Source organism: Lygodium microphyllum, chromosome 1, assembly GCF_053477565.2.
Source record: "Lygodium microphyllum isolate KBCC chromosome 1, Lygodium_microphyllum_v1.1.10, whole genome shotgun sequence".
In the NCBI taxonomy this organism is placed as follows: domain Eukaryota; kingdom Viridiplantae; phylum Streptophyta; class Polypodiopsida; order Schizaeales; family Lygodiaceae; genus Lygodium; species Lygodium microphyllum.
The window spans coordinates 63869103-63883426 of record NC_141135.1 but is presented as its reverse complement, the minus strand read 5'-3'; the positions used below and the strand labels follow the sequence as shown (position 1 = coordinate 63883426).

Here is a 14324-nt window from a genome sequence, read left to right as displayed (position 1 = left end):
GCAAGGCAATGCAAGTCATCCCAAAGTTGACGACGTTCACGAACAGTGAAAGGAGCATACACACCCACTAGCCATAAAATCTCTCCCTCGTATAGGATTTCCAAAATCATAAATCTGCCGTGATGATCCTGAGAAACCAAAGATGGTTGCAATGAAGATTTGACGGCCAACATAACTCCAGTTTTATGTGGAACATGACCACTAAAAAAATTTGAATAATCCTTCTATACATAAGATGATCCTGCCAAGGCATGATGTTTATGCTCCACAGCACAAAATACATCCCAATTACTGGCTAGCACCACTTTCCACAACTGATACTGCTTACTACCCGAAGAAATACCTTTAACATTCCATAAAGCAGTTCTCATGATGAAGCACAGAAAAGGAAACTATTGAACCACCACTTTCCCTTTCCCTTTTACATCAACTGCTTTGGCAGCCTGAAATCTCTCCATCTTGCTTCGGATCACATCTACCAAGTCTGTCCTTTGCAAAGTAGCAATCGAATCACAAGAAGGAAGCTATTGTTGTTGGGAACGGAAAATATCCCAAGAGAGGAGGCACCAGCCTCCCACGCGAGTCAAAGTGCAGAGCAAAATTAGAAGCCCTTTTTTCATCCACACCAACTGCAAGAACATGTGAAGGTTGAGGTTTCATAGAACCCCCTACCTCTGCGTTGAAAAGTCTGAGTGATAGGCTGTGGAGATGGGTGAACATGAGTTGACCACTACTCCTGTCTAGCATTACGTCGAACGACCGTGACCCAAGAATTTTCCTGGGGGCGCAAGTTCCGACCCACTGAAAGTGATACATGCTCAAGACCAGATTGAGAAGCAACCTTCTTTCCATCATCTTGTCCCTACTGGACAATCGGCTCAGGATCAACTTCTAGCTGCTGAACCATCTGCTAGGAATGATGGTCTTGCATGTCCATGTCACGATCCATAGAATGCTACAATACCTCATGGCTTCTATCACATTCTGAAATGAAATGTCCCAATTGACCACATCTGAAACAGTGTCCAGCAAATGTGCCCCATTTCAGCTCATAGACAAGAGTTTGCAACCCAAAACCTCAAAACGAACTTTAGCCGGGCCAGGTTTCCCTATATCCCAAAGCATACATGCCCTGTTCCTATTACGCGAGGCCAACCGAGCCTCCACCAACACCTCACCAAGAGATCTCAAAACCAAAGGTAGAAGTCTCCAAAGATGTGCCGGAAAATCAACCACCTCGACCCAAATTGGGTATGCCTGCCTAAGTACCTCCTAAAACTCTGCCATAGGCCTCCATGGAACCATGTGTATTAACTGACCATCCATGAACAAAGGGATGTGTTGCATAATATGAGCACCCACTTCCTCAGAGCGAAAAAGGACCTCAAAAAAACCCCTTGGTCCATCATAAATCTCTTCCACTAGAGGGGCCTGCACTTGCCCTGAAGCATCATCCTGACACACCTCCACACTGACAAGCATAGACTGCAACCAAGCACGAATTCTAGTGATCAAAGGAGTCCTTCCTGTAAAGTAAAAGATGGCTGCCCTCTCATGAAAGGCAGCAATCTGTTGTTCCCATAACAGCGACCACATGTTCCCCTTCCAGTAAAGAACTCACTTTACCCTCATTGGCATGAGCATATTCCGACAAGAATATTGGCAGCGGCCCACATAAACTGAAGAGACTCATCAGTCTGAGAACATGAAGCATGAACATTTTGCTGAGGCACACAAAGCCAGTTCATCAACTGACATCTTGCGACGTTTACCCATCTCGTCCCCATCCATTAACTGCCCAGAATCTTCAGCTGACGAATCACCATCTGATTCTGCCAAATCTTTATCATCACCATTCCCAATATGCTGGTCTAGAAAGGCCATATCGATACCATTAGACATCTGCAAATTTGCCATATCTGAGCTTTATGCTTATTACACACTTTATTCCAACCCTGACTGTCTGTCACAGATCAGAATTGAAGTTGTCACCCTCTACAAGCCGATGTACTTCAAGTCCTCTGCACAAGTCTATACCCTGCACACTGTTTGTTCAAGCCTTCACACAATCTCTCTCACTCACTCTTTGTCTTACCCGGGAGTAGAGCAGGAAGTCACAAACCCAATCTGTGCAGGTCGAAAGGGGAACCACGATCAGCAGACTGCGGACCTTTCAGCCAGCCAACAGTCGCAGGGTCACAGGCGAAGCTCCCTGTGCCACAGACACAGGTATCCAGCACCAGACAAAGGACAACTTAGCAGCAGGGGATGCAGGCGAAAGGTTGGGCAGAGGAGAGAACACAGGTCTCCTGGTTCCGCCCTTTCTCACAAACGCAGGTCACAGGTCGATTCTCAGACCAGGATGACTGGTCACCTCTCTCTCACTCTCTCTCTCACTCGGATGCTCAGAGACAGGGACCTGCGGACCTTATGCAGACTGCGCGCAATGGTTCAGGTTGGTGCAGGACAGTCGCGGCAGGGCACCATCATCATTTCTTCATCTCTCTCTCTCTCTCTCTTTTTTTTTTTCGTAAATCTCTCTCTCTCTCTCTCACACACACACTCTCTCTCTCTCTCTCTCTCTCTCTCTCTAGAACAAAAGAGGATCTCACCAAAGCCCACCCTCTTCTTCAAAGTCACATGATGCCTTTTTTGATGGATCCTCATCAAGTAACAAACAGTCGCACACTTTTCATTGAATACCTCATCATCAACAAAGGCATCAACTTTCTCCATCCCAAGGACTTCCCCTAGCCACACGAGATCATAATACATACCAAGTTTTCATGATTAAGAATGTATTTTTTCTCAATGCTGTTACACACATCAAAAGCGTTCCAAAAGATTTGTATCCCAAGGACATTGATATCAACCCTCCATAATTTCTTTCTATGAAGCCAAGATTTATGACAGCATCTTCATCCTATAGCACTCTTCTTGCACAATTCATGACAGCATCTCATCCTCTAGCACGATTTCTGCACAATGGTTGGGCTTAGATACATCCCCGAGCAGAAAAGGTCTAGTCCCCACTACTTTGTCAATCAAACATTTAGGAGATTATCAGGAGCCTCACACCATGGCATATCCAAAAGGCTCATTGCCGATGGACCTTTTTGCAGAGAGCACCATCAAAAGCATGTCTCAGCCACAAGCTGACTCAGCACCATCAGGATCTCAGACCCCTGCCAGCTCCTTATGTATGCCTAGAGGAATTGCAGCCTGTTCTTCATGCTCAGGGATGATACCCTTGCAGGACTCTGGCTTCTCTCCCCCAACTCCCTTAGACTGCCTTGAGAGACCTTGTATTGTTAAGATGACCAACAGGTAAAACCCTCCACTCCCGCCATATTGTTGGAAGAATTTGTATTGGTTCATTTATTGAGTAATATAATAAGCATTTCGTATGTTAAAAAAGCTTCCCCCGCCTCCGAAGAACAACAAAACAAGGAAAAACAAAAATATACAAGGAAATGCCAAGATGCACAAGGGCATAGATGCTCATCCTGAACGACAAAGGCTCAATGCATCTAAGCATCAACAAGATGGCCCTCTGGAGTCTGTATTACATTCTATCATTCCAATTTCTCATGATGCTTTTTATGTTAATATAATAAGCATTTCGTATGTTGCAAAAGCTTCCCCCACCCCCCAAGAACAACAAAACAAAGAAAAACAAAAATATACAAGGAAATGCCAAGATGCACAAGGGCATAGATGCTCGTCCTGAACAACAAGGCTCAATGCATCTAAGCATCAAGAAGATGGCCCTCTGGAGTCTGTATTACATTCTATCATTCCAATTTCTCAGGATGCTTTTTATGTTAAGCAATGCACAGTGTATACACTTTATCTTGGCCTAAAAGCATATACACTTTATCTTGGACTAAAAGCAACCTTTGTATTTTCCTTCGTTGATTGCAGCCTCTGCAGTTGAAAAAATATTTGCTGTACCCACAGAAGTTACTTTAACCTGGTTAATGTACAACTTTTCTTCAACTGAATAAGCTAGCTGTTCCAGCCAATGTGCATTGTAATCTCCCCATTATTATATGCCTAGAATGTTCCCACTTGATGTACATGGTATTCTGCAATAGTTTTTGAAATTAACTTCAGTACCATTCTCTTCCCCACATTCCTTAGCTACAAAATTGTTCCTTGGAGGGGTTCAAAAATCAATTTGAAATTTTCTGCAAGGTTGATCATTTAATTATATCTCAAACAAAGAATCTAGCAAAGGCATTCCCTTAAGACTAACATGGGGGGAGGACTCCGTTTAAAATCAAAATTGTCTGAATATGATAACCAAATCAGAAAACAAATGGATGTCATGAAAAATAGCACAATTAGATGTGAATCCCTGAAGTCTGCCCTTAAAGGTTACAACATCAACAGGATACACGGCTTCTCTCAAAACCTGAAGAGAAAGAACTTGCATCTCAAATTCTCCACAAGTGTACCTGAGCATTAAAGAAAAGACAGAGCATAAGTAACAAAGTTGAAGTCGCAATATATTTCCACATTGTTATGAATGCAGCTTAAATAGATTGCTTGTCAAACGTAGAGAAGCAAGCCATGCAAGACATGACAGAGGTTATCATCACAATGTTCATCAGAATGTACATCATTACGCATATTGTTTGCTCTATGTCCAACACCAACAGTGCCTGCACACCCCTTTGGTCCCATGATTTATTAAAAGCAACAAGATGAGAACCTGTGGACATTGACTTGCTTCCTCACACAAGGCCATTGCAGTCATCATGTTCTTGCAAGCACAAAGCATTTGGCACAGTGTTCTGTACTTTACGGACTAAATTCATTGCAATCCTGTCCTTGGAAGTACAAAACACGTTCTACAATGAAGACAATTGTGATGCTGATGCAAGAACGTTCACCATGCATGCACACAACCTAGCTTCATACAAACGGTAAGATATAGCATGACATTACAAGGGTAAAGAAAGTGCGTATTTGGATATTGTAGCTGACACAAGATGTTATAGCAATGTCAAATAGACTTCTTAATGTCAAGACTACATATAGTCCAGAAGAAAGCTTTTGTGTCCAACCAAACATAGCTGGAAGAATGATACTGTAAAATAAATCTTTCTAACAAAGTGTGACTTCTGTCACATAGGACAAGAATAAAATGAGGAGCCAGTTCTAACATGTGTTACACAACCACTAGCATGCAACATGAGAGTGAAAGATTTGACAAGCACCTTTCTTGCTAGCAGTTTCCAAAAAATAGTGACCTTTGTTACCAAAACTTTTGATGACCACAACAACCAAGGCATGCAAATAGAAGGAAATTGGAAACTTGCTGCTATCTTCTTACAAAAGTTTCATCAGGGGTCCCTAGCTAAACTAAAAACTCAAGGCACTTGAATGCTTGGTTTTCCTCAGTACTTCCAGGCTGACAGTTGGTTTAATCTATGAAATTAAGCACAACAATGCACATGCAATGTTCACTCACATTTACAATTGTTATGATAAAGAAAAGCCTTTCATTGTAGATGGATATGAAATTTATAGTTTCCTGCAGCAAGAGAAGGACCATGATACCAATACTCAAATACACAATGCACAATGGAACTGCCTTCCATCTCCTGCTGCCTTCTGTGAGGTTACATGAGGAGAACTGAAACCTATCGTTTCCTATAGCAAGAGGACGACCTCAACAGTGATAATTGAACACCCAATGCGCAAATGGAGTTGCCCTCCATTCTTGATCCCTTAGTTCATGTCACATAGAGGGTGGAATATAGCACAATAATTGGTGCATAGAACCCATTTTTGTGCACTTCCTGATGGGCAATTGGCTCCTGCACATCCTTTATAATGTTGTTTTGCAAACGTTTTTCTTTCACATCTCAATTCTATTTCCCACAAATAGCAGACAATTATGAACATTAACTCAACTGCTTGGACCTAGTGTAACATGTCAATGGTATGGCAACCTTCCTGTTTTTCACGATTATACTGTATTTTTCCAGGCATAATTTGATTTATTGATGTCCACAAATTAGTTTATAGTAGCTTATTAGCATTTATGGTCAGACCATTCAACCATCTATCATGTACTTATAGTCCCAATGTTTCTGATATTGGCTCCCCCAAATCTCATAACGTCTTCATTATTTCAGGAGATCCGATGTCATTTCCTTTTCCCTTCAGTCTCTCTTTCGGCACTTTCAGAGGTTTTTCCCTTGTGTTTGAATGTCTTGCATGTGCTCATCATGAATGATGTCCCTCTGTAAAGTAATCACATGTCACATGTGCAATGGGTCACAGTTGGATCAACTTGCTCCAACTGAACTGTCTTGGAAATTGTCTCCTATGGCAGGAAATAGTGGCTCGGAGTTGTAGGTAATGAGAGCAGTCGGCTCACCCAGGGGATCAAGGATGTCTTGCTCGGCACAGGGTTATGCCTCCCTACAGGGCGACTCCTTGTCAAGATAATCTGCTTAGAGTCTGAAGGGATAGCCATGTGGTGTATGTCACTATGAATCTAAAGGTGCTACTCTCCTGTCCTTCAATAAGGTCTTCATATGGTTTTTAAGCACAATATTCTCTCATACAAAGTGTCCTACAAAATAATTTGGTATTTTGGATTTCCAGCCAGATAAACAGTAAAAACTCAAAATCACCTATAAAACTTGTGAACATAAGTTCGATCAGTAATATAAATCTGAGAAGTCCAGTTGGATGAAAAATCATATAAGTCAACTAAGGCTGATAAATTTGCTGAACAAACTGATCATGCTGATCATTGATTGCATTAAATCTAGACCGGACTTGGTCTGAGAAGCAAACCAGAAGTCAAACTTGACTTGTAAGCAGGATGAAATTTGACCTCCAAAGTAGGCAAGGGATAGAAGGAATATCAAAGAACTTTTTCGTTTGAAATGAAACCAAACCTCACATTTTGAGCTAATATGACGAGCAGAAAAGATGAATTCATGCCTTCTATCCGTATCAGCTACATCACACCATGACTTTTGAGCCTTCATTAGTTGCACCTATAGCCATGCAATCCTGTGAGGCAATGCCTGCCTAAGTTAGCATTTGGGGTTCACCTACCACCATGCAATCAGTGCCTTTGACCTTACGTTGCTATCTGGGAAAGAATCGAGCCCAACTGCCACCAACTAATGCTGCCATGATATTAACATGGCACATCAAATGCATCCAGTCACTGACATAAGCAATCTGCAAACCACAAACCTTTCCACACATTTGATGCTCCCAAGTTCATTGTGCCTATGACCTGTCTAGAGGAGCGATCCTGCTCAAATGCTGGCCAATGAAGAGAAAATAATGTATCCCTTGAAAATCCTCATATGCACACGCTAGGCCTCTGTCTATAGCCCAAGGGCCAAGCTACTGCTCCCCAAGTCATTGTCATAGTCTCAGTTGTGCCATAAAAGACCATCTTTGAGGGCTCTTGTCCAGACCTCCTAAGCCTTGTGTCAATCCCATACACAGTGCCCCTAGGTCTCCTCTAACTCTCTGCCTCTTGCAGAGCCACCATGGCATTGCCATAACAGAACCATGTACCAACTGCCAAACTCTTATGAGCTCCAAGCCATCGGAAAAGACAAATCTTCTTATGGCAATGCCCAGACTTCATTTGTGATGGTGGACTAATGTCATCATGATGTTAAATTTTCCTCAAAAGAATGCATTACCTCGCCATGCAATCTACAAAACTCAACCCCCACTATGTGCTTGATGCCACAACATCACCCCAACTCCTGTTCGTGGTAGCATTATGATTGTCATTTCCTTTAAGCATCCCATCTCCTCTGATTTCACACTTTTGTTTCACAGGTTCTATGAATCCACGGTTACACAGTCATTGTATTCAAAGCAAATGACTTGCATGTCTGCAATATGTAATTTGCACTTGCCTCTGATGCATGGGTAATGCGTAGCCTACCCAATCGATCATACCATCTAGTGTTTGACTTTTTCTGACTTTATTTTATACATTCTGTTTTCTGACTGTCTTCTTGACTTTTTTTTTTTATACATTCTGTAATATTGTCACTTTTAACTATCCACATCTCTTGGAGGGATCACCTAGCCTCACCTTCTGGCAAGTGTCTAGGCAATAATGGCATGGATTTGTAGATAATGAGAGCAGTGGGCTCACCCTGAGGGTCAAAAATGTCTTGCTTTGGCACAAGGTGTGGCTCACAGCAGGGCAACTCCTTGTCAAGACAATCTGCCTAGTGTCTGAAGGGATAGCCATCTAAGGTGTTAGTTGCAATCAGGAAGTCTGTAAGTATCCTGTGTCTCTATGAATCTAAAGGTGCTCTTGTTGTGTCCTTCAACAGGGTCTTTTGATGGTGTTTGAATGTAACCTTTCCTCATAAAAAATGTCCAACAAAATAATCTGTCTTTTTCAGTTTTGGTCAAGATGATTGCTAAATTAACTGGTTACTGCGCCCTTGAAGATCCTGACCAATCATCTTCTTTTGCATCACTACTATCATGGGCAACAGTCAAGACTGAATTGATTCTTCGACTTCATTTGTTTATGACAAACTGTTGTTCTTCTTCTTCTTCTTCTTCTTCTTCTTCTTCTTCTTCTTTTCACAGCCCTTCTCTACCCAGAATCACAATAGATACATCCTCTAACACCACTTGTTGGAAATTTCAGATTTATGAAGAGAGTTTGACACCAAGTATCACCTAGTACCTATCAAGGATAACTTATTACAACTTTTGCCTTTGACACCCCCCAACTTCTCAAGGTCCTTGGCCCATCATTGTGATGTAACTAACTTGCAGACCCATTCACACATTTGATTAACAACTTAATCAAATGCTAAGCAAAGTATCAAAAAATTTCACATCCCCGTGGCAGTTTGGCACACCTGAGGACACGTGTGATCTTCACCTAAAAGGTTGTTACTGTTAAAGATGCAACCACTAGACCTATGTTCTGATAGGTGCTCAAGAGGATGGGCTCTACAAGCTCACAACCCTTGCCGCTCATCTTCTTCGGCTCTTGGGCTCCTTTGGCCCACTTGCTATGGGCACCTGAACTTTGATTCCATTCGACACGCATCATGCAAGGGACTTGTTTTGGGTCTTCCGAATTTCCCTTCCATCACTACTTTGTGCCTTAGGTATTTGAAGGGCAAATAGTATCATCAGCCTTTTCCAAAAGTGGCTACTAGACTACACCATTTTAGTTGGTGCATACCAATTTGTGTGATCTCTGAGGACAGCCTTCTTAGGGAAGGCCAAATAGCTGAAGCTTGTTGTTGATGATTTTGGCAAGTACATGTGGCCCTAGTTCTTAGAGTACAAATCCAAGGCCTTTATCATCTTATGCGAGTGAAAAGTATTTGTTGAGTAGTCCCCTATCAAATGCTACCCATTACAAGTGCCTACACAACTCCCTTACTTGGCTCCTTCATACAAGACCAAATATTTCTTATGTGGTGGCATGCACTCTTATCTTCTTTCATAAAGACTCCATTGAAGGCTCACTGAAGAGCCGCATTACGTGTTTTGTGCTATTTACAGGGGACTCAATCCTACATGATCAGGTATGAGAGGGAGCCACTTTTACAAGATGGAATGACTCTGATTAGGCTAGAGATGTCGACACTCAATGCTCCACTACAAGTTTTGCTTTCTCCCTTGGATCAGGAGCTATCTTCTGGAGCAGCCAAAAGCAGCCTGCCATGGCCTTATCTTCAACAAAGGCTGAGTATCATGCCCTTTGCTCTACAACATAGAACATGGTATGGCTCCATCACATGTTGGCAGAGATTGGCTTTCCACAAACAGAACCTACAATGCTACACATGGATAAACTGAGTGCTATTGCTCTCACAAAGAACCCCATGTTTCATGCCTATGCAAAACACATCAAGGTCAATACCATATGTTGAAGAACGGATCATGGAGTTCGAGCTAGTAGTGGTCTATTGTCCTATGGCGGACGATGCAATGGATCTTTTCAGAAAGGCTTCATCTCAGGCTTCTATGCTGCATCACATGAAGATTGTTGGGTCCTCAAACACTCCCCAAGATTTGAGAGGGAGTGTTAGCATTCTTGTGTATTTCATGCTGGTCATCTCTTGGTTGTGAGCTTCGTCAAACTCTCACAGAGACATAAGAGCTCTAACAGCCCATGCATTGCAGTTTCCAGCCATTGTATTTCAGTGCATTTCAGTTCTGGTTTGTTTTAGTGCGTTCACGCTATCAATCAAGAAACTAGTTCCACTGCATTTCAGTTTCAATCATCCTGGCCTGCGTTCACACCTAGCAGCTATATTTGGTATTGGCAACCCGATTTACAAAGTCAGCTGCCTTAAATACAACCACTTGCATCAGGTCCGCTGGATTTATGGGGGGCTGCTATTGTCTGCCAGATTTAGGAGCTGCCGCGATAAATAGCAGTCCCCTCCCCCCCCCCCCCCCCTCAGTTGCTCATCATTCTTTTTGGTGCAGCCAACCACTCTCTCCATTCAGCCTGTCATCTCTCCATCATCAGCCTGATCCAATGCCCTCACTGATGCCTTGGCCTTTGTGCAGGAACTGATCAGTCCATTGTGTATTCAGCTTTCATTTTTAGATCAGTGCAGTCTATTCCTTCTCTTCTCTGCATTCATTTCAGTCGCTCTCTTCCTTCTCTGTTTGTGTTCCTGTTCTCACTTGTTGCACACTCTCACAAAGGGTGGCATTTCAATGATTTGGCATGAATTTCCTATGTTCCCAAGACTATGTATCCTTTCAAGCATTGCTTGCTTTTTATCAAGCAGTTACTTTATATTAGCTAAGCATTACTTATGATTTCCTCCAAGACAAACACTATGGTTGGGCCAATCAGCCACTTATCACTCAAACCCCCCATACTCAGTTGCAAAACTTTGTATTGTTAGTCTGGACCTTCAGTACTTCAGTACACAAGTCTATCTCAGAGCACCTTTAGACTTTTGCCTTGGTGTTTTCCTGTCTAGCATGTGTTCCATTAATACACTCTTTTGGATTTGCCAACTCTGCCGAGTGGGTGGGAGGTTATACAAAAACAACAAAACAACTTAATAGCCCTTGGATACACTAGGTCCCATCGAGATGAAACAAACTCTTTTGCACACTTGGAAATCAGAAACATTGCAAATACTAAGATCACAACCTGCCTCACCCAGCTCAAGGTCATGCAACACACCTTTATCGGTTTTGTCTGAAACACCCAGCTCAAGTCTTTGTCTTAAAACAGTTGACAAAGAAAACTACAAGCCTCTGAGAGATGAAGTATCTTTTAACAACTCTCTCATTTCGGTAACTTAAGTTCACAAAACTTCAAGTTCAACAAGATCACTCCCTGACAACTTCTTAACAACCTATTCGGAAAAAACATAATAAGAATTTATCGCTAGATATTCGTGTATATGCAAAGCTAAAAGGCATACATTAGAAATTGTGGCTCAAAGCATATTTCCCACATTTACATTGGGTATCACAGGCCATGCTGTGTAAGCAAAAGAGAGATGCACTTCACAGGCATTGTGAAACACTGGCAATTGCCTCGCACACCTATAAACATAAGAAAGAAGATGTACATTGCGGGTGATTGCCATTTCACTATGTGGCTCTGTCAAAGATAAAGAAGCACAGTATTAGGGTTAAAGATCAAACCATGTTCAAATTCTTGAGGGAAAATGTATCTGGGAGGGATATCAGTGATGACAGTGCCATTTCAGAGTTTTCTTTTTACTCCAAAGGTGGTTGTTCAATTAGAAAAACAAGCACAAGAGCACCAATAAGGATAACTTTGACCTTACTTTTAGCTACACAATGGATCATGCATATCCACCAATTCACAGTACGCACTGCACAGGCATCATTTTCACATAAAATTGTAGAACTCAAAACTTTCGGCCACAGGTCAACATGACAAAGCAGTGGCTGGATGTTTTAGAAGGTGAGAAACTTCACATTTTCAAATCCATGGGAAGAGAGCATCTAGTTGGAATCCAATCATCTAAACACTCCTCATGCAGACCTAAAATACCAGACCAGTAACGGAATTTAAACACCTCAGAATTCAAATTCCATTCCACCAATAAAGCATCAGAAAACCTATGTTGTGCAAAACTAGTCAAAATACCTTACAAAAAGCAAGGTTGAACTCAAGCTTTCAGACATTTACCATTCTTCTGGCTGAATTTCAATTTCCACCTTTGAAGGCCCTCCTAGACCATCCAGCACAGCATCAATCCCTCCAATGCTCCTAAAATGATTTTGAGCACGCGGGTTTGTCAACAACGCAGCCTTCAATGTCTTGAGAATTAACTGCTCCAAAATAGAATCTTGTAGCACACTTGACTTCCGCAATTTTCTCACAATTCTCAACAGCTCTGTCATTTTCGTCCATTATTTGCATGCATACAAAAGAACATTAGAATCACGATTTTCTTTATCCAAGCCAGATATGATGATTATATTAACACATGGATTAGTACATCAAAAACATCTACCTCTGACACAGAGGGAAATAGGTAGCACCCCCTGTAATGAAATCCTTTAACTTTTTTCCTTTTTTTTCAAGAAGCTTCTTAAATTAAATGAGAATGAGAATATTTACATCAGGCCATCTGGCCAGCAAAAGAAAATCACAGCATCATAAGTGAAGCCAAAAGGCTACCAAAACACATCACACAAATATCATATGGGGGGCACAACAAACTTTCTTCTGTCAGAATGTGGATGGGAAAGAAGACTCTGATAACTCACCTACAAACCAGTTTAAGCCCCCTGTCTCCATCAAGGGTACAGAATTGCTATCAGATCCCAGCCTGTCAAGCGAGACCCTCCTGGAGCCAACTGACTGCTCAGAAATGTTTCCAACACCGGTCAGCCCTGATGCATTTGATTGGGCTATGCCATGCTCCACAATATATACAGCATCCACATTGATGAAATGGGAAACAATTGTGATGATGTCGTGAAAAAGATTTTGAAAAAGACTTGACATGATTCCAACAGGTGAAGTGGGAACAACTTTTGTTGTAAGGGCACTGGCTACATATTTGTACTGTACAACAGCAGCTGCAGAAAAAGGGTCACTTTTTACTTCTTGAAGTTCATTCCATCCATACTCGTACAGGAACCAGGAAATGGCATAGCCATTCAAAGAATTATCATGGATGACTTCACAAAATATTTTTTAAGGTGGAAAGCCTGAGTTTCAGTATCTAGGAAAGGAAGATCGAAGCAGTTTGCCAATAAACCCTTAATGAATTCAATCTGTTTGCAAAAAACGGTTACATAACTAGCCCATTTAAACCAGACCTACTACATGCACAGAGCATACGACAGATGGAGCAGACAGAACCTACAGTATAGGCATTTTTATCAGTTCATTTGGTGTTCCATCAAATGAAGAGGAAGGACATATATGGCTTGTTCAAAAACCCACAAAACATACGGTATACTAATAGAATAGTTGGATTTACATGTGAAATGTGGCATAAGAACATCAAACCTACTAAGAGTCGCACAGAATAATCTTTCCAGGCCTCCCATTTGCAAAACATGACAGAAAGAGAAATGTAAATTGATATTAGACTACATTATGGCTAACTGAATAAAATGACTGCAACCACGGCCATACCTTTCATGAGAGCCATTAGGGAATGCAAGCCTCCAGATACCCGGAATATATGACGGTTATGGCTTGAGCGGGTCAGAATTTCCAAAACATGGAGAAGACGTGAGCCTCCTTCAAGTACATGGGGCTTCACGCATGCCTCGTTAACATCTGATGCCAAAGGAACTGCTACCAATTGTAAGGATCCACAAATGAGAAATAGAGCATTAAACATATAGTGTGCATTCTAATCTTCCCTGCAATTAATGACAAATGTAAAAGCAGTAACCAGGGCTTCCAAATTCACAGACATGTACAAATGCTTTGCTGTTAAAGCCTAGCATGATTCATTGTAATAATGTGGAAACAAGGAGTTTCTAAGCCTTAAAATAACATACAATCCATGAATCATAGTATATCATTCCATTCGATTGAGTTCACGGGTACATTTTTATATAGCACAAAAAAGGCTCAACCAGTCCATAATCAAATTGGTGGGAAATTACAAGCTACCCTTCAGCCAAAAGATAATTCACCCTGAGAGTTTCAAATACAGACCCCTCCCACTTCCATCATGTCTACAAATAGATACTTTCTTTAATTACTCATCTATTTAAACACCCTTTAAAACATAAAACAGGATCTAAGCTTTTACTGCCTACACAGAATACTTAAGACTGTTAAATAGTGGTCATCCGGATCT

General features: G+C 41.6%; 1 protein-coding gene across 5 annotated transcripts in view; it reads right to left on the bottom strand.

Annotated features, from left to right (window-relative positions):
- LOC148041196 (binding protein) overlaps positions 1 to 14324 on the bottom strand; it is a 192379-nt gene that overhangs the window by 114907 nt on the left and 63148 nt on the right. For 3 of the 5 annotated variants that reach the window (XM_087677825.1, XM_087677850.1, XM_087677834.1), the window contains exons 5-8: positions 13646 to 13807; positions 12766 to 13080; positions 12182 to 12389; positions 4401 to 4460 (exon numbers count right to left, since the gene is read on the bottom strand). In XM_087677825.1, the coding sequence (XP_087533951.1) occupies positions 4401 to 4460; positions 12182 to 12389; positions 12766 to 13080; positions 13646 to 13807 (745 nt within the window). Of the gene's footprint in view, positions 1 to 4400; positions 4461 to 11967; positions 11988 to 12181; positions 12390 to 12765; positions 13081 to 13645; positions 13808 to 14324 lie in introns of those variants that run through there. The other 2 variants (XM_087677841.1, XM_087677859.1) reach the window with 2 other exon arrangements.